General features: G+C 53.5%; 2 protein-coding genes and 1 long non-coding RNA gene across 11 annotated transcripts in view; 1 reads left to right on the top strand and 2 right to left on the bottom strand.

Moving 5' to 3' along the window:
* SFXN5 (sideroflexin 5) overlaps positions 1 to 7,042 on the bottom strand; it is a 129,117-nt gene extending 122,075 nt beyond the window's left edge. For 5 of the 6 annotated variants that reach the window (XM_032291734.1, XM_032291736.1, XM_032291735.1 and 2 more), the window contains exon 1: positions 6,401 to 7,042. In XM_032291734.1, coding sequence (XP_032147625.1) covers positions 6,401 to 6,502 — 102 coding nt within the window. In that variant the 5' untranslated portion in view covers positions 6,503 to 7,042. Of the gene's footprint in view, positions 1 to 5,273; positions 6,118 to 6,400 lie in introns of those variants that run through there. The other variant, XM_032291737.1, reaches the window with a different exon arrangement.
* On the top strand, positions 4,033 to 5,134 carry LOC116560432. Of its 2 annotated transcripts, none has more exons than XR_004272968.1 (3): positions 4,033 to 4,321; positions 4,522 to 4,626; positions 4,837 to 5,134. It is a non-coding gene; the product is annotated as an uncharacterized LOC116560432 (long non-coding RNA). The 2 variants fall into 2 exon arrangements; XR_004272967.1 differs by having other exon boundaries at positions 4,036 to 4,321; positions 5,035 to 5,134.
* A 2,926-nt stretch (positions 7,043 to 9,968) lies between the features above and the next one.
* Positions 9,969 to 16,837, bottom strand: part of RAB11FIP5 (RAB11 family interacting protein 5) — a 38,717-nt gene continuing 31,848 nt past the window's right edge. The window contains exons 4-6 of one of the 3 annotated variants that reach the window (XM_032291731.1): positions 14,326 to 16,302; positions 10,693 to 10,882; positions 9,969 to 10,432 (exon numbers count right to left, since the gene is read on the bottom strand). In XM_032291731.1, the coding sequence (XP_032147622.1) occupies positions 10,229 to 10,432; positions 10,693 to 10,882; positions 14,326 to 16,302 (2,371 nt within the window). In that variant the 3' untranslated portion in view covers positions 9,969 to 10,228. The remainder of the gene's footprint in view (positions 10,433 to 10,692; positions 10,883 to 14,325; positions 16,303 to 16,837) is intronic. The other 2 variants (XM_032291732.1, XM_032291733.1) reach the window with 2 other exon arrangements.

Here is a 16,837-nt window from a genome sequence, read left to right as displayed (position 1 = left end):
CTCACTGCAACTTCCGTCTCTCATGTCCAAGCAATTCTCCTGCTTCAGCCTCCTGAGTAGCTGGGATTACAGGTGCCTGCCACTATGCCCAGCTAATTTTTTATATTTTTAGTAGAGATGGGGTTTCACCATGTTGGCCAGGCTGGTCTCAAACTCCTGGCATCAAGTGATTTGCCCGCCTTAGCCTCCCAAAGTGCCAAAGTGCCGAGATTACAAGCATGAGACACCATGCCTGGCCCGGGACAACAATTTATAAATGGACTGAAACACAAATGGAAGAAAGTATGTGTGTTTGTTTCCTGTCCTGAGGCCCCAACTTGGTAAACATGGTGTCTGTGCCAGAAGGGAAAACAGTGAGTTCAGTAGAGGAAATAAGCAGAAAAGGAGGAGGAAAAGAAGCAAAGTAGCTCTCAGAGGTTCCCTGGGTGCTGCGTTGTCATCTCCTCCCTTTGACTAGGCACTTGGGGTAGTAGTTAAATGCACAAGGACCAAAGGAACATGCTAACCACTATCACAGAGATGCCGTCAGCTACACTGAGAAGGAGGGAATTCTACAGGGACAAACAACCATTTCTTCAACAAATATAAAGAGAAAAGAGGAAGACAGAACTAACAGATTAAAAGATACAAAAAAAGGCCAGGTGCAGTGGCTCATGCCTATAATCTCAGAACTTTGGGAGGTGGAGGCGAGTGGATCACCTGAGGTCAGAAGTTTGAGACCAGCCTGGCCAACATGGCGAAACCCCATCTCTACTAAAAATACAAAAATTAGCTGGGTGGGGTGGCATATACCTGCAATCCCAGCTACTCAGGAGGCTAAGACAGGAGGATCAATTGAACCCCGGAGGCGGAGGTTACAGTGAGCTGACATCACACCACTGTACTCCTGGCTGGGTGACAGAGAGAGACTCTGTCTTCAAAAAAATAAATAAAAGATACAAAAGAGAGATACTCAAAGGTAATCATATGTGGGGCTTATGGGATCCTAATTCAAACAAACCAACTACAAATAAATTATGTGATGATCAAGGAAATATAAATAGTGACTGGTTACTTGATGATATTAAGAATTAATGGGCCAGGCACAGTGGCTCATTTACATGCCTGTAAATCCCAGCATTTTGGGAAGCTGAGGCAGAAGAATCATTAGAGGTCAGGAGTTTGATACCAGCCTGGGCAAAATAGCAAGACACCTGTCTCTACAAAAAATATATATATATTGGCCGGGCGCGGTGGCTCAAGCCTGTAATCCCAGCACTTTGGGAGGCCAAGGCGGGTGGATCACGAGGTTAAGAGATCGAGACCATCCTGGTCAACACGGTGAAACCCCGTCTCTACTAAAACTACAAAAAATTAGCTGGGCATGGTGGCGCGTGCCTGTAGTCCCAGCTACTCAGGAGGCTGAGGCAGGAGAATTGCCTGAACCCAGGAGGCGGAGGTTGCGGTGAGCCGAGATCGCGCCATTGCATTCCAGCCTGGGTAACAAGAGCGAAACTCCGTCTCAAAAAAAAAAAAAAAAAAAAAAAATATATATATATATATATATATATATATGGCCATGCATGGTGGCTAACCCAGAGATTGAGGCCGGAGGATTGCTTGAGCCCTACTGTTCCACTGTACTCTAGTTTGGGTGACAGACAGAAACCCTGTCTCTAAAAAAGAGAAAAAAGAAATAATGATTTTAGGTGTTTTAAGGGTGTGGTTATGTTAAACGAATCAAAAAACCCTCCAATATCATATGATAAAGAGAGCACTTCACCTCTGTGATATACTTACCCCAAAACCCATAACTCTGAGGCCAGGCACGGTGGCTCAAGCCTGTAATCCCAGCACTCTGGGAGACCAAGACGGGCGGATCACGAGATTGAAACCATCCTAGCCAATATCGTGAAACCCTGTCTCTACTAAAAATACAAAAATTAGCTGGGTGTGATGGCTCGTGCCTGTAATCCCACCTACTCGGCAGGCTGAGACAAGAGAATCACCTGGACCCGGGAGGCAGAAGTTGCACTGAGCCGAGATCGCACCACTGCACTCCAGTCTGGGCGACAGAACAAGACTCCAGTCTCAAAACAAAACAAAACCATAACTCCGGTCTACCCAAAAGAAAGACAGTAGGCAAATTCAAGTTGAGGGACACTCTACAAAAAAATCTTCCAAAATTGTCAAGGTCATCAAAAACAAGCAAATTCTGAGAAAAACTCCCAGGTACTATGACTGTCACAGACCAGAGGAGGCTAAAGAGACATGATGACTAAATGTAACATGTTCCTGGATGGGATGCTAAGACAGAAAGGAGGCATTAGTATAAAAAACAGTAAAATTCAGCGAAGTCTGGAGTGTAGTTAATGATAACGTACCAATGTTAGTTTCTTAAGTTTTGAAAAATGTGGCAATGGAAGACGATAATAGAGGACAATGGATGAGGGCTAGGCAGGAATTAATTCTCTACTGTCTTTTGACTTCTGTAAGTCTAAAATTATTCCAAAGTAAAAAAGTTTATTTTTAAAAAGCTAACTAAAGAGTCTTTATTTTTTAAGAGACACCTATTAATAGGTTCAATGAAATGATGGGATGTTTGGGCTTTGCTTCACAATAAATTCATTGATATGAGTTGTGGGGGTTGGGTGTATAGATGAAACAAGGTTGGCTTTAAGTTGGCAACTGCTGAAACTGGATGATGGGTGCATAAGGGTTCACTGACAACTGTCTCCAGATTTATATGTTTGTAAACTTCCATAATAAAAAGTTGACAACAAATAAATAAACAAACATGAACTCTGGAGCCAGACTGACTGGGAAGTTACTTAACCTTCCAGTTAAGTAACTGTTTGTGTGCTGCAGTTTTATTACCCATAAAATGAAGATCATTACATCTGCCTCACAGGGTTGTTGTGAAAAATGAATAAGACAATACACAAAAAGGATGGAATGATGCCTGGCTATCGTCACCATCTTATGGGGAGAAAGAAAGTCACAGACCAACACCCATCATCTTTCTTTACCCTCTGATCCTCCACACCCTCCACCCTCTTCCTCCCCCTGTCCATTTGCACAGGGAGACCCTTGAGGAAGTAAAGAAGAGTTCTGGAGTGACTCCAGGGAATAAGGAAAGACCTTGGTGCCAAATCCTGCAGAAAGTGGTGAGATTAGTTAGGGAACAAGAGTCATGTCCCTGGCATGCGTGCTGGGAATGAACCCTGGATTATCAACCACCTTGAAGCAGGCTTCTGTCAGGCCAGCACAAGGTACTATGAGCACATATTACACAACTATTACATGTCAGGGCAGGACACAGAGATGTAGGATGGGCCCTAAAAGAGCTCGTCAACCTAGTACATATGTGGCCAACCTTTGTGTCTTTAGACTCACCTCCTTAGAGACACTTCAACTCTGGGGTGTCTCAGCACTGATGAATCTTACATTGTTAAACATGCCCCCATTGGCTGCAATTTTATAAGATCCCTCAGGGAGAATTTGGAAAAAAGTTGGCCCACCTCCCCAGTCACAATCTTACGAGTCAATTTAATTCAACTCTGCAAAGCCCTACTGAACTGTCTCCAAGATATTCACGTATACATACAACAAATTTTCATTAAGCACCTCTTAACTGCCAGGCACTGTGCTGAGCCTTGGGAGAGTCAACATGGAGTGAAGGCAGGCACAGCCCTCACTTCCACAAGGTCCATAGTTGAAAGGGAGACATAAATGGCAAAGAAATAATCATCACAAATCAATGTATACACCGAGATAGGTGCTTTGCAGTAAGGGAACAGTAAAAAATTCAACCTGGGAGTGGCAGGAGGCTTCTCCAAGAAAGTGGTGCTTCATGGATAGATACACCAGGGATAAGGAAGAGTGGTTACAAGAGTTGGGACAGAGGAAAAGGTGATGTTCCAAGCAGATGGCCCAGTGGTGGGAGGGAACATGGTGGGTTCAGAGGCTGAAAAGCAGCCAGTGTGATGTGAGGGAGGGTGCAAGGTGTGGGTGGGTGGGTGGAGGGTGTGATTTAAGCAAGTAGTAGTCAGTGGGGTGGGCCATGCACACTTTCGGGGCCCCTTCAGAAGTGAGGTCTTTAACTCAAAACCAGGGGAAGCCATTGGAGGGTATTTAAATGTGCAAGGGGGTGGGGAGTCCCTTGATCAGATCTCTATTGTTGGGACACTGCCTTGCAGAAGGAGGAGGCGCTGGAAGAGGGCCAGAATGGAAGCAGGAAGACCTGTTGCGAGACTACTGCAGTGGCCCAGGAAACAGACGATGAGAGCTTGGTCCAGGATTCTGGCAGTAGGGGTGGGTGGACTTGAGAGCTGTGTAAAAGGTAAGATCACTGGGTCTCTGGTTCCATTTAGAGGGTGAGGGAGAAGGAAAGAACACAGGTGGCTCCCAGGTTTCTGACTGCATTGATTGGGTGGCAAGTTGGGCTGCTTGCAGAGACAGGGAGCCATCCGGGAGGAGCAGGTGTGGAGGAAAGAGAAGATCCTTAACATGGATGAATCACATGTAATGTGCTTTATGCAGGTCACTATGATGGAGGAGGGAGCTTCAAAAGTGGATAAAACAAATACTTTTACTGCCTTCAAGAGCGATGCCAAAAAGAAGTACCGCAATGGCTGCAGGAACAAGGTAACCTCAAATGTTTATCTATAGCTCTAGAGCAGTGCTCACAGCAAAGGGCTCAGTCATCTAAGCCACTAAGTCATATTTGATAAATGTCTGTTGGGTAACTTAATGTCCCAAGTGCCACATACAGATAACAGACACCTGGAGAAAAAAAAAAAAACCTCACAAAGCTTTTACTCGGCACATTAATATGCCTAACCTGCCTCTAATCAGGGTAAGACAGAGGCAGAGAAGGGCAAGTTCAACCCCTTCTGGCAAGAGGCTGCAGGCGGTTTGAGGAAACCAAGTCATCACACAGCAAACATTTAGAGGACCACAGGGCAGACTGTATGCAGAGCTATGAAGATCCCACTTAAGGTGGCCAAAGACGTGTGGGGCCAAGAGGTGTGCACCCCAACAATCTCATCCTAGATGGCCTCCTACGCTGGAAGGAAGATGCCAGTCTCGCCTTGGATACCTACATGCTGAGATGGCCTACTTTTAAAAGGAATTAAAGTCCTGTTAAGAAACACTGGGGGCATTTTTTTCACACGGCTCAGGAGCCAAGTTCCCTAATTATCAGCAAAGCTCGAGGCCCCCTTTTGCTGGAACCTGTCCCCCTTCAACCACCACGATTTGGGGAAAAAAAAAAAAAAAGCCACCGCACCGACCTTTGCACAATTTCCTTTCTTTCTGCAAAGTTCTTTTCTGGCCGCTTCGGCTGCCGCCCACCCCTGGCAATCCCCGGTTCACTTCAGCGGTCTCTCTGTCCGTTTCCTAATAAACTCCGTCGCCTCGGTGCGGGAGGCTTGCGAGCCCGCGGGTCTGGGGCGCGGGAGCCGCCCCTCTCCGGCTCCGGGCCCAGGTAGGCGCCCGGGCTCGGCGTTCCACCCCCGCCTCCGCAGACCAGGACCGAGTCGGCGACGACCCAGCGGAGGTCCCGGAAGGAAAGAACCCCTGTCGCCGTGCACCGAAGAGCACGAGCGGGTCTGCCCAGAGCCAGTGCCCCGCGGTGCGAGGGCCCAGGCCCGGGAGACCTCTGCAGAGGACGCAGCGAGGGAGAGGTGGGGGGGGGGCTCCCGAGCCCCTCGAAGAGAGGGCGGCCTCAGGGGATGACACAGCGTTTCCCCCGCACGCCCGGGCTGCATCCCCGCAGGGCAGCGGCCGGCTCGCTGCGTCAGCGAATCCTCAGCCCGCGAGGGGGCGCGGGCACGGGGGTCGCCGGGCCGCCTCTCGCCTCGGCACTCGCCCCCAAACCCGTCGCGCGCGCCGGGCCCGGCTTGGGGGCCAGGGCTGGGGGATGACCGCGGGGCGCGACGCTGCCCGGCGGCTCCGCCAGCAGCTTGAAAGGAACGTCAGTCCCCACCGGAGAAAAAAGTTAGAAGGCATCCCGGCCACGCCAACTTCCCATCCAGGGCCGGACTAGAACTTTGCGCTCCGGGCGAGCAGCTGCACAGTGGGGAGAGACCCTGAGCAGCCGCTCGGAGCGGGGCGCTCGGGACCCTGACCGCAGCCGGCGGCGGCCAATCACAGGGCGCCGCGGGCGGGAAAGGCTAGAGGGCGCGGGCAGCCAGGGAATGACGGCGCCAAGAGCCAATGGGAAGCCATAGTGGGAGTCCGAGCCCGCCCCGCTGACCAATGGGAATGGGGTGGCTGTAGCCGAGGTCCCTCCAGGCGCTAGCTGCAGGCTCCGCTGGCTGCGGGTGGGAGACCCTCGGGCTGAAGGGGACTTTGGAGGGGAGTTTGCTGGCCTTGTCTCTGCCACCCGCTGGCCCGCAGACCACAGCCCGGTCCTCACCTGCTGGAAGCGAGGTTTGCCCAGTTGGAAAGGAGGTGCATCGCTCGAGGCGCTAGCGGCACTAGCTGCCGCCACCGGTGCTGTAGTCGCTGTATCCGCCATGGCCACTGACGCCCGCAATCTCCGGCCCTTTTAAAATGTCCCTCCTCGGCCCCCGCCACAGCTGCCTCTCCCGATTGGCCCTAAGCAACCGCAGCGAGAGATGCGCAAGGGGTTGTGGGGAGTGTAGTTTTGTGCGTCATGGCGCTTACCACCCTAGACTGCGGAGTTGCGGCCGAACGGAGAGGTCTCGATGCGCACCGTCCGCATTGCAAGGTGCAAGGTCGGCAGCCCAGAAATGGTGTTCGTGTCGTCGCTGAGATCCCCACAGGGGACCACGGACCACCCCGCGCTGCTTACCTGCCCCCAGAAGTTAAAGTTGCTGCCGTGGCCGTCGCTCCCGAGGCCAGGCAGCCCAGTAGAGTCCCATTCGAGCGGGCCCGACCTGGGACCAGATGGGCAAAGACTCCAGGCGGAGTAGGGTTAACATCAGAAGGCTCTCTGCAGGGTGTTGCACTGCGGAACCTTCTCTTAGTTTTCTCCGTCGCCACCCTGCCTACTCGCCTGTGCTCTCCAGCGGCCCTAACTCTCAGTTCCTGGAGCATGCTGGGGCCTGCCCCTCCACCTCCGACCCCTAAACATTCTGTACCCAGAAGACTAAATCTTCGCCTGATACTGGCTCTTTCTGGCTTCAGCCTAAACATTGCATTTCCCAGTCCATCACTCTCCTTCCACAAAATCCCATACAGGTTCCATGGCACCCAGTACTTATCTTTTGCTTTCACGATTACTTACTGTTTTAGACAGTCTTTCTTACTGTAAGGTTCACAGGGCAGGGACTGTGATTTTATAATTCACTTAAGTCTTCAGAACCAGACATAAGAGGGCTCACAGTACAGACTCAAATATGTGTTGGCTGTGAGTTCATCAGTGGGGACTTAAGGGCCCTGGCAGCCTTCACCTTCTCTGGCAAACCAAGGAAGATCCTTCCTGGGCCTAATTCATGGGCAGGAGAACTTGGGACTGGTGGGTGGGGAGGGTGTTAGGTAAGGGGGAGTACTACAGATTGTGGAGTAAGCACCAGCATGGATAATAAACACAACACAGTTGCAGAATGGATTAACTGAATATTCCCAGCTGAATTACCTGATCAGTGGCCCAGGCTGGGGGAGTTAGGGAGCTGCCTGTTTTACCCAAGATGACAGTAGAAATATTTGATCTTGACTCTAGGGAACCCTACTTTGGGTCTCAGTCTCATGGTAACATGCAGAGTTGGCTCATGTCTGCCAGTGTTTCTGGACACTGCATGAGCTGTAGCAAAGTTTTTCATCCTCTAGTAGTTGAACCACAAGAAACTGTTTTCATAAACCTGGAGGGAGAGTCTAGCTAGCTATGAAGAACAATTTGTATCTTAGATTTCTGTCTTATATTCCCCCGTTAGACCATGCAACTTGAGAATAGGAATCTATTTCTTACCCTCTATATTACCAATAAATGGGCCCATCTTAAGTGCCCAATAAATGTGGGTATCCTGGGAGTGAGAAAAGACTCAGTTCAGGCTACTGGGCAACACTGTGCTGCTGCCCCCTGATGTCAGGGCAAGGACAGTGTCATCCAAGAATCCCATCACCTGGATTTAAGGTGCCTTCTCCCACAGCAGCCTCCTGTACCTGTTCTTTCCAAAACAGGAACACAAGAGCCACCTGCAGTACATGAATGTTTTATTCTTCATAAAGTGCTTAAAACATGAAGAACAAGCTCTTTATAAACAGGAATTACAACTAGGAAGACAAACAGCAAAGCAGAACCATGCCTGCTCCCTGCCCACTCTCCTCCAAGTGTGGCTCGAAGAAACATCAACAAGGACCCTGGGCTTCGATTCAAAAACTCCTCTGACGACATCCGTGCCCTGGGCATTAGGGAGGCCCACAATCAAAGGTCAGGGCCAGGAATGGGACTGAATAAAGCCCAGATGAATACCCAGTAGGGGGGTGACTCCCCATCTCTCAGAAAAGATACTTCTCTAATGCCCCCCAAAAAGCATGACTGAAGCCCTGGGGACTAGTGGACACTTTTCTCAGCTCTGATGAGTGGAGTTTAAAGTAGGTAGCATTACAGGGGCTTTCCTCCATGTGTGGCGCTCCTCTGCTCCATCCTTGCGGCAGACAGACATCACCCAGAGGGCTTGTGTTTGCCCAAGGCCTTCCAAGCAAGCCCGCTGGCCCTCTCCTGAAGAAGCGGTGGTCGCAGAGAAGCTCTTGCCTCCTCACCAGGCCATAAGTATCCTCCTTCAGTACCTCATCACCCCCCATTTTTGCTAATTCAGGGTGGACCAAGCCGCCATGTTTCCTTACAGATGCCTTGGGGAAGCCTGCCATATTTTCTACAAGCAAACTAGGGGCTGGGCCAAAGGACAGACACTTCATTTCAAAGTGCACTGCAGCCAAGCCAGGCAAGGTCCTAGGACAGAAGGACAGGCTGGGACAGCAGCTTAGTGGATGGATGGGAGGGCAACAGAGGCTTTTTCCTAAGTATAGGTGTCTCCCAAAGGTATAGTGGGACCTCCCACTTACAGGCAAGCTGACTGGTCTAGCATGGCTAAGTTGTGAGGCCAGACAAAATAAGAGTCACCAGGGCAGCCCTAGGCCTGCCTGCCCACTTGCCCAGCAGTTTTCATCCTGGGATCCTCCTGTTGGGGTTGAGGGACGGGAAGATGGCAGGAAGGTTGAGGGAGGAGTAACTTGGCCAGACCAAGAGATTAACTCTAGAAGAGGGGAAGAGCACACAGCAGGGCCACCCATTCTCATTCCCAGGGCCCTGAGAGAACCATCCCTATGTATTCAATAGGTGGGAGGGGGACGCCACACAGCGGGAGAGGTCAACATCCAGGTGCTCTTGACCCTGCCCACAAAAGGCACATTTTAATTGGTTTCCAAAAGTTCAAACCCTGCAGCAACACAGAGTTTTGGCATCTGGACAGGCAACAAGAATAGACACGGAGGCTTGATCCCCAAAACATAAGCAGCCCCAAACCCCAGCCTGGAGGGCCTACATGTTGGAGGTGGGCAAGAGCTCGAAAAGCAAGGAGGAGCTCTCCCTGCACCTGCCCCTGCACCCCACACATTCCCATGTGACACCTGTGGAAGGTCAGAGGGGGTAGGGAGCAGCCTCAAGAACACGCATCATCTACCTCTGTCCACACGGCACTCGCCCAACAGACAGCTCGAGACTGAGACAGACTCAGGACATGGCAGAGACTGGTCCCGATCACACAGGCTCCTTGCCCTCAGGGGAATGGGTGTGAGGCTGAAGAGCAGGCACCCTGGTTGCCCATAACTCACAAACGGGCAGCGTGGTCCTTGTCCCAGTAATACCAGAAGTCCCTCCAGAGACTGGAGGAAAATGAAGGGGATGAGGGTTTGGCTGTGGGAAGAAATGGCTGACTATCCTCGCGGCGTAATAAAGTATGTGCTAGCAACCTGTCTTGTCCCAGATACCGCATCAAGATACAGCTCACCCCTGCTCTGTCTTGGGGGGAAGAGTTCCAAAATAGGCAGGTGGGAAAGACCCAGGGCTCCCAAAGACAAGCAAGTTGTGCACAGAACCTGATGCCTCCAGAGGGAATCCAGAACGCCTCCCTTCCAGCAGCCCCAGTCAAGGCAGGAGAGACGGGGGCCAGGAGTGATGAGGCGGGACAGATGATGCCCCGCCGCAGGTAAGAGTTCAGCAGGAGGGAGGGCAGGCGGCAGCAGGTCCACGCCAACCCTCCTGGGAGTGGGGTGAGGAAGGCTATTTGGGGGGGTCCGGGGGGATCTGCAGCAGCGTGGGTGAGGTCTCCATGATCCGCACCAGAAGCCGGTCAATGTAGCTCTCCAGCTCCTGCACATGCTCGTCCCGCTGGCTCAGCTCCTGCTCCCGCTGCAGGAGCAGGCTGATGAGCTCATCATGGGTCAGGTGGTAGTACTTGGCTGACTGGTCCAGCACAGCTGAGTCCTGTGGCCAGACCGAAGACAGTGAGCAGGGCAGCTCCAGGCCTGCCTGCCTGTCTGCCCGCCTGCCTGCCCACCAACACCTAAGTTTCACCACCACAGGGCCCTGGGCTGCCTGTCTCCAATGCCAGAGATGGCCTAACTGGCTTCAGGACTCTGGTGTGGGCAACCTGGCCTACTCACTGCCCCACCCTCCCCAGGACCAAGCCCTGAGACTCTACCACACATTCTGTCAGATGCCCCCCACACCCTGCTGGGCCTTACCTTCAGCCTCTTGGTGTCCACCGTCTGGCCAGCCTGGGGGGCCTGAGTCACAGGCTGAATGCTCCCAGATGTGACTGTTTTGAGCTTCTCCAGCCCACTACTCAGGGCTGTGCTCAGACTAGAGCGGGACTGCTTCCTGTCGGGGCTGCCCTCCACAGCAGCGGCACTGAGGGGCTTCACAGGGTGGGGACTGCAAAGACATACAAGAGATGGGTTACGTGGAGAGAAGGGTGGCATGGGTCAAAGGTGGGGCTGCCTTCCCTTGGGAGCCTCCAGGTCTGCTGGGCAAAAAGCCCAGCACTGGATGGTGGCTGCCGCTACAAAGTCAAGGTCTCAGGCAGCCGTGTCCAGTACTCCTGGGCTATACTGCAACCCGTGTCCAGCAACCCCCTGGGCTGGCCTCAATCCCCGCCCCACCATCTGCTCCCTCCCCATTTCACTCCCTTATTCACCTGGTGATCTGGCCCCTTTACGGGGACAGCAGAGGCCATGCTACAGACTCCTCTGCACCTGCACACAGCCTCTGTCAGTGATGCCCTCCTCTAGCCATCTTCCCTCCATCCTCTTCTATACTGTAACCTTTCTCTACTGTGGTGACCAACCCTCCCAAGTTCCCAGTTTTCCCAGGACTGTGAGGATTCCCAGAACACGAGACTCTGAGTGCTAAAACCTGGGCAAACCGGGACACTTTGTCACCCAGCTCTCTCTATGGGTTGCTTCCCATCGGCGTTTCCACAGCTCTGCAAAACCCTCCCTTGACCTTATATTTGCTCTATCACTCCCAGTCACCTTCCCCTTTCTTCTCACCCAAGCCTCTCTGCAGCATGGAGACTACATTTGTCTAACTTCTTACCTTTTATCGACTCCTTAACCCATTAGAACAGGACATCAGTCCCTACCAGCCCACCACAAGTGGACTTGCTGAGGTCACCAAGCCCTGCTGGCTCTCACCTCACTGACCTCTGTGGAGTCAACACTTGGACCACTCCTTCCTTTAGGCTGCTCACTTCCCCTTCCCTTAAGGCCTCCATCTCGTCTTCTGACCCCACAGCCCCTTCTCAGTCTTAACAACTGCTAGTCTGCCCTTGGGTTCTCTATTCTCCTCCCTGGCTCCTACGACCCCCTAATCTCCATCTTTACCCCAGACCACACCCCCTGGACCCTAGACCTGCAGAGTCAGGTGCATCCCACTCCCCGCCACCTCCTCTGTGCTGCCCCAGCAGTGAGGAGCACCTCTGGCCTCCCCTGGCTCAGGTCAGAAGTCAGAAGCCTGGGAGTCCCTCTGGCTCTTCCTCTTCAGCCTCAACCTTAACAATCAAGCCCTGCTACCTTCATGCCTTCTCAAGCCACCCTGCTCCTCTCTAGGCCACTGCTTAAACCTTTCTTCCAGCCACAGCCACTAAATCAGCTGCTCCATCTCAGTCTTGCCCACCTCCAACCATTCTGCTGCAGGATAGTGGGCTCAGCTTTTACAAAGCTTGAGAATCCTTTAATGGCTTCTATCAAGGTAAGAAAATACTATCTCTAACACAATCTGGCCCCTGCCCTTTTTTCATGGTCTGCTACTCCCCCAGCCACATTCTTATCAAGCTCTTAACAAAAGCTAGTCTTCCGTATGGAATAACACTGCCTCTTCCTCCCATTGACTAATTCCTACTCATGTTTCACAGTTGTGCAAGTCCACTTCCTCCAGGAAGCCTTCCTGATTTCCTCCAGGCTGAGATGACCCTCCTCTGGGATCCTCCAGCACTCTGTGACAGTTACATAAACTGTAACATAAACTGCATCAGGTCCCCAAATCAACTATCCTGTCCAGGGGGACTCTCTTACAAATCTATGCTTACTTCACAGAGGACTTAGACCATTCAGGAATAGAAAGCAAAATGGCTTAGTCCAAGGCCCTGAACTCCACTGAAGGAAGGGTCACCCAGACCCAGAGACTCTCAGACTAGATCTATGCATTCATTCTCACAAATCGGGAAGAGCGGCAGAGCACCCAGGCTCTGGGCAGACAGTAGAGAAAAAGAATGCACCTCAGTCCTTTCCTGCCACCTAGGAGCCTGTGCTAGGGATGGGGTGTAAAAGCAGCTTTAATGCCACCTATGGGCTGTGCCAGGGAAGGGGAGAATGACCAGTGTGGCATAAAAGTGCATTGAATGAGGGATCCGGAGGCCTTGGCTTGTTTGTCCCCTACATCAGAGGGATCGGGTATCCTAAACCCTGCAGCTTTCATGGCCTTTACTTCCTGCTTTGAGGAATGAGACAGCTCTATTTGGCCCATCCACTTCATGATAGAAGGAACAAGCCCAATACAGACATGGAGCCAACTCTGGGAAGAATAAAACTTATAAAAAGTGGCAAGTATGATTAGAGGTCATACTGGCAGACAGCAGGGCCAGCGAGGACACTGCAACCACCAGCTCCCCCACGTCCTCTCCCTCAGCTCAAGGGAGCAGAGTTACCACCACCACCAGGGAGGGATGCTGGGGGCAGCCTGGACTCCCTCCTACCCAGTCCCCATATGTAGTGCTGGCCCCCTGGGGCTTCTTCCCTTCTTCCCTTCTTGGGTCCACTCTATGTTCCCCAGTGGACTGGACATTCCTTGGGAATAGAGTGGGGACTGTGTCTTTCATCTGTTCAGTGTCTGACACATAGTAAGATGCTCAGTGAATGTGGATGATGAAACATGAGTGTCTGGTTGGGAGGCCAGTGCTGGAGCCTGTCCTGCTCTCCCCTCCTTCACTTGGTCCTCCTAGAGCACTACCGTCCCAGAGGGACTTGCTGCCCTCTAAGTCACGCCCCTCACCTCCCAGTGCCCTGAGTCTCCAGGCCTCTGCTCACATCACCCCTCACCAGCTACCTGGTGAGGTCACAACTTCATAATTCTTCCAAACATACCAGTGCCACAGTGAGTACAGTCACACAGGCGTCTGCTGTCCACTCAGCAGTACTAAGTGCATCGGAACCCCCTGAAAGGCACCAAATGCAAACCAACGAAGCAACTGCTGAGGGTGGGAAACCTTTCTTCTGACAGTTACATATGTGGAAGTGTTTTAGTTTTTCCCTTTTTTTCCTCTGAATTTGTCTCCAGCTTTCTTTTCTGACCTAAGTGCTGGTCCCTTCTCTGGCTCTCTGCCCTCCCCAGCCTACACCCTCACTCTAGCTGAAGAGGAAACAGCTCCAGGCCCCACTGCCAGCCTGCTCTCCCATGGTCTGCCCCAAGAACTGCCCCCTACTTGACAAGTTCCACTGCCCCCTGCCCACAGCTCCCCTGTGGCCAAGTTCACCTGCTCCGGAAAGGCCCACAGCACAGCTGTCCTTCCCTGCCAGGCCACATCGGCTCTCCTCACTTCATTCCTTATGCCCTGCACCTCATCAGTTCTGTTTTCCAAACCCCTGGCTTGTGGGGGTCTGCCTTGATTATCCCAGGTCCCAAGATGGGACCTTTCGGAGATGGTACCACAGAAAGCTCATGTCTTCAAAGCCTGTACCGTCTCACCCCTGGGGTAAAAGAGACCCTCACCTGCCCCTACAAAGGATGAGGCTGGAGTGTGAACCCTCGGTCCCTTGGGCTGTTCTGCCCCCTGTCCACCCTCTTCCTCTTAGACAGTGTTCTCAGGGGTGGATGCTCACCTGGCACTGGGCTGTGGCTCCTCAGCTGGTCGTGTCTCCAAGGGCAGAAGCACAAGCGGGGAGGCTGGGGTGGCTGCAGCGAGGTCCTCCCCAAGTGGGGCAGGGGAGCCCCCAGGTGGGGAGGGCTCAAGGGGGCCAGGGAGTGAGGCTGGCTCCCCTGGTGGTGGAGAGGATGAGGTCGGGGGCCAGGCTCCAGACAGGGGAGAGCTTGGAGGGCTGGGCCCCCCACGGTTGTGGCTGGCCCAAGGCGGGAGAGGGGGCGGTGGAAAGTCAGGCTCTGGGGGAGTGGGCAGCTCTTCTGGGCCAGAATGAATAGAAGATTCCCTGGACCCTGGTGGGGATGCAGATGAGAGGCTGGGAGGATCTCGGCTCCCCTGAAACAAGAAGGGGTTCAAGGCATCTTCCTTGGAGACCCACACATCAGCCTGCTGGGAAGTAACTGATGGGGACCCAAGCCCCTCTCCTACTGGACCCTGGCCCTGGGCCTCAGGATCCTCAGGGCCTTCTCCAATCTCTAGAGACCCCTGCTGACTCTGAAGAGCCAAGCTCTTTGAGTGACATGGTATGAGGGCAGGACCCTCAGGGCAGCTGGTGGGCACCGATAGGCAGGACCCAGACACAATAGGGCTAGCATCGTCCACTAGCTCTCCCAGGCCAGGCTCGTCCAGCAGGGTTGCAGAGGAGTGGCTGTCAGACTCCTCCGACTCGGGCTTCTCTCCCTCCTCCTTTGTCTCTGGGGGACTGACAACCAGTGCACTTGAGGAGGCATCTTCTCCCTCTGTCTCTGACCCCCTGTTACTCAGCCCCGCTGCGGCCTTCTCCTCCTCCTGGGATCTTGAGGGTGTGAAGAGGCGCGGTGGCTTGGGAGGTGGGGTGCTGGGCTCCAGCCCCTCATCAGACACCCACTCGGGTTTAGGCTCAGGCTCCAGCGGCGGAAGCCCCTCGCTCCCCTGGGGGCTCACAGTTTCTGGCGATTCAGGCTGCACCTGGGGCAGAGGCTCATCAGACTCTCCCGGCAAGACGAGTGAGGCCATCTCAGCTGCAGGAGAAATGGTGACCACATCCCAAGGCCAGGCATCATCAGCTGTCTCAACGTCAGGGCAAAGCTGGTTTTCGCCTCGGGAGACCTGATTGTCCTGGCACTCAGCAGCATTGTCTGGGCCCGGCAGCCTCTCCCACACACTGATCACTTCTGGGGAGCTAAACAGAGATGTCCCACTGTCTGCCGGACTCTGCCCTTCTTCCCCTTCCAGGGCTGGCAGCTCCCTGACTGGTTCTGAGGCTGAGGCTCTCAGCTGCAGCTGAGCTGATGAGGCGGGCACACCAGTCCCTACAGACCCCACAGGCCCCAGGTCAGCTGCACTTGTGCTCTGGTGGTCCGGTCCTAAGTCCAGAGGAACCCTGGGCTCCAGCCACACGCTGCTCCCACCTCTTCCTCCTCCTCCCCCGGGTTCTCCCTCAGGCTCGGCTGCCTTCACAGTCATGGCCCTGGAGCCTGGGTCTTGCAGCCCTGCCGCCTCCAGCCCCACTCCTGCAGGGGCCAGGATCTTGCTCCTGGCCTCTGGACGCAGCCTGCTGGCAGCAAAGACGTTGAAGGTGTTGTCCCACTCAGGCAGGGCTTTCCCAGGGGAGGCCAGGGGGGTGGGGCTGGCCCTCGAGGCACTGGGGAGAGAGGGAGCAGGTGAAGGAGAGTTTAGTGCTATGTCGGCTATGAGCTCCTCGAAGAAGGGGTTGCTCTGCAAAGAGGTGAGGAACGGGTTGGTGAGACCCAAGAATCCAGGTGGGGTGGCTTCAGGGGCGGCGGTGGTGGTGGCAGCAGCAGTGGCAGCAGCGGGGGAGGCGGCTGCAAAAAGGTTAGTGCTTAGCATGGGAGCAGCAGTGGGAGCAGGAGTGGGGGGGGCCAGAGCCCCGGGGGAGCAGGGGAGGTGGTGAGGAAGAGCAGCTGGGTCAGATTCTACCTGAGGAGACACGTCCAGGCTGTGGAGGGAGACAAAACCGTGAGCCTCCTGGTTAATGCTAAGACAGGAAAGGCCCCTGAGTCCCACGCCCCACCCCCGCCTTGGGACCAGGGGCCACAACACACACATGGGCTGGATTTACCTACTTGGGCCAGGGGACACAGCGGAGACCCCAACATGTAACATTATTGAGTGCCTCTCAAGGAGAAAGATGCTGGGCAGAGCTATTTTAATCCTCACTCCAACCCCGGAGGGAAATCATCCCGTTTGACAGGCAGGGTCCAAACCTAAACCAAGTGTTCTTCCCTCTGTCCCATACTGAAGCTTCTAGAGTTCTACTCAACAATGAATTTACATCTAGGAAAACTAATCCAAAACTAATCCGAAAGTGCCTTACACCCCCTTTTTTTTTTTTTTTTTTTTTTTTTTTAAGATAGAGTCTGTCTCTCACCCAGGGTAGGGTAGAGTGCAGTGGCGCGATCTCGACTCACTGCAACTTCCGCCTCCCGGGCTCAAGCCGTTCTGGTGTCTTAGCATGTGCCACCACGCCTGGA

The sequence above is a fragment of the Sapajus apella genome, unplaced genomic scaffold (genome assembly GCF_009761245.1).
Source record: "Sapajus apella isolate SASKATOON/1434 unplaced genomic scaffold, GSC_monkey_1.0 scaffold26, whole genome shotgun sequence".
Lineage (NCBI taxonomy): Eukaryota > Metazoa > Chordata > Mammalia > Primates > Cebidae > Sapajus > Sapajus apella.
The sequence above is the reverse complement of the archived record's forward strand: the minus strand, read 5'-3'. Positions and strand labels throughout refer to the sequence as shown.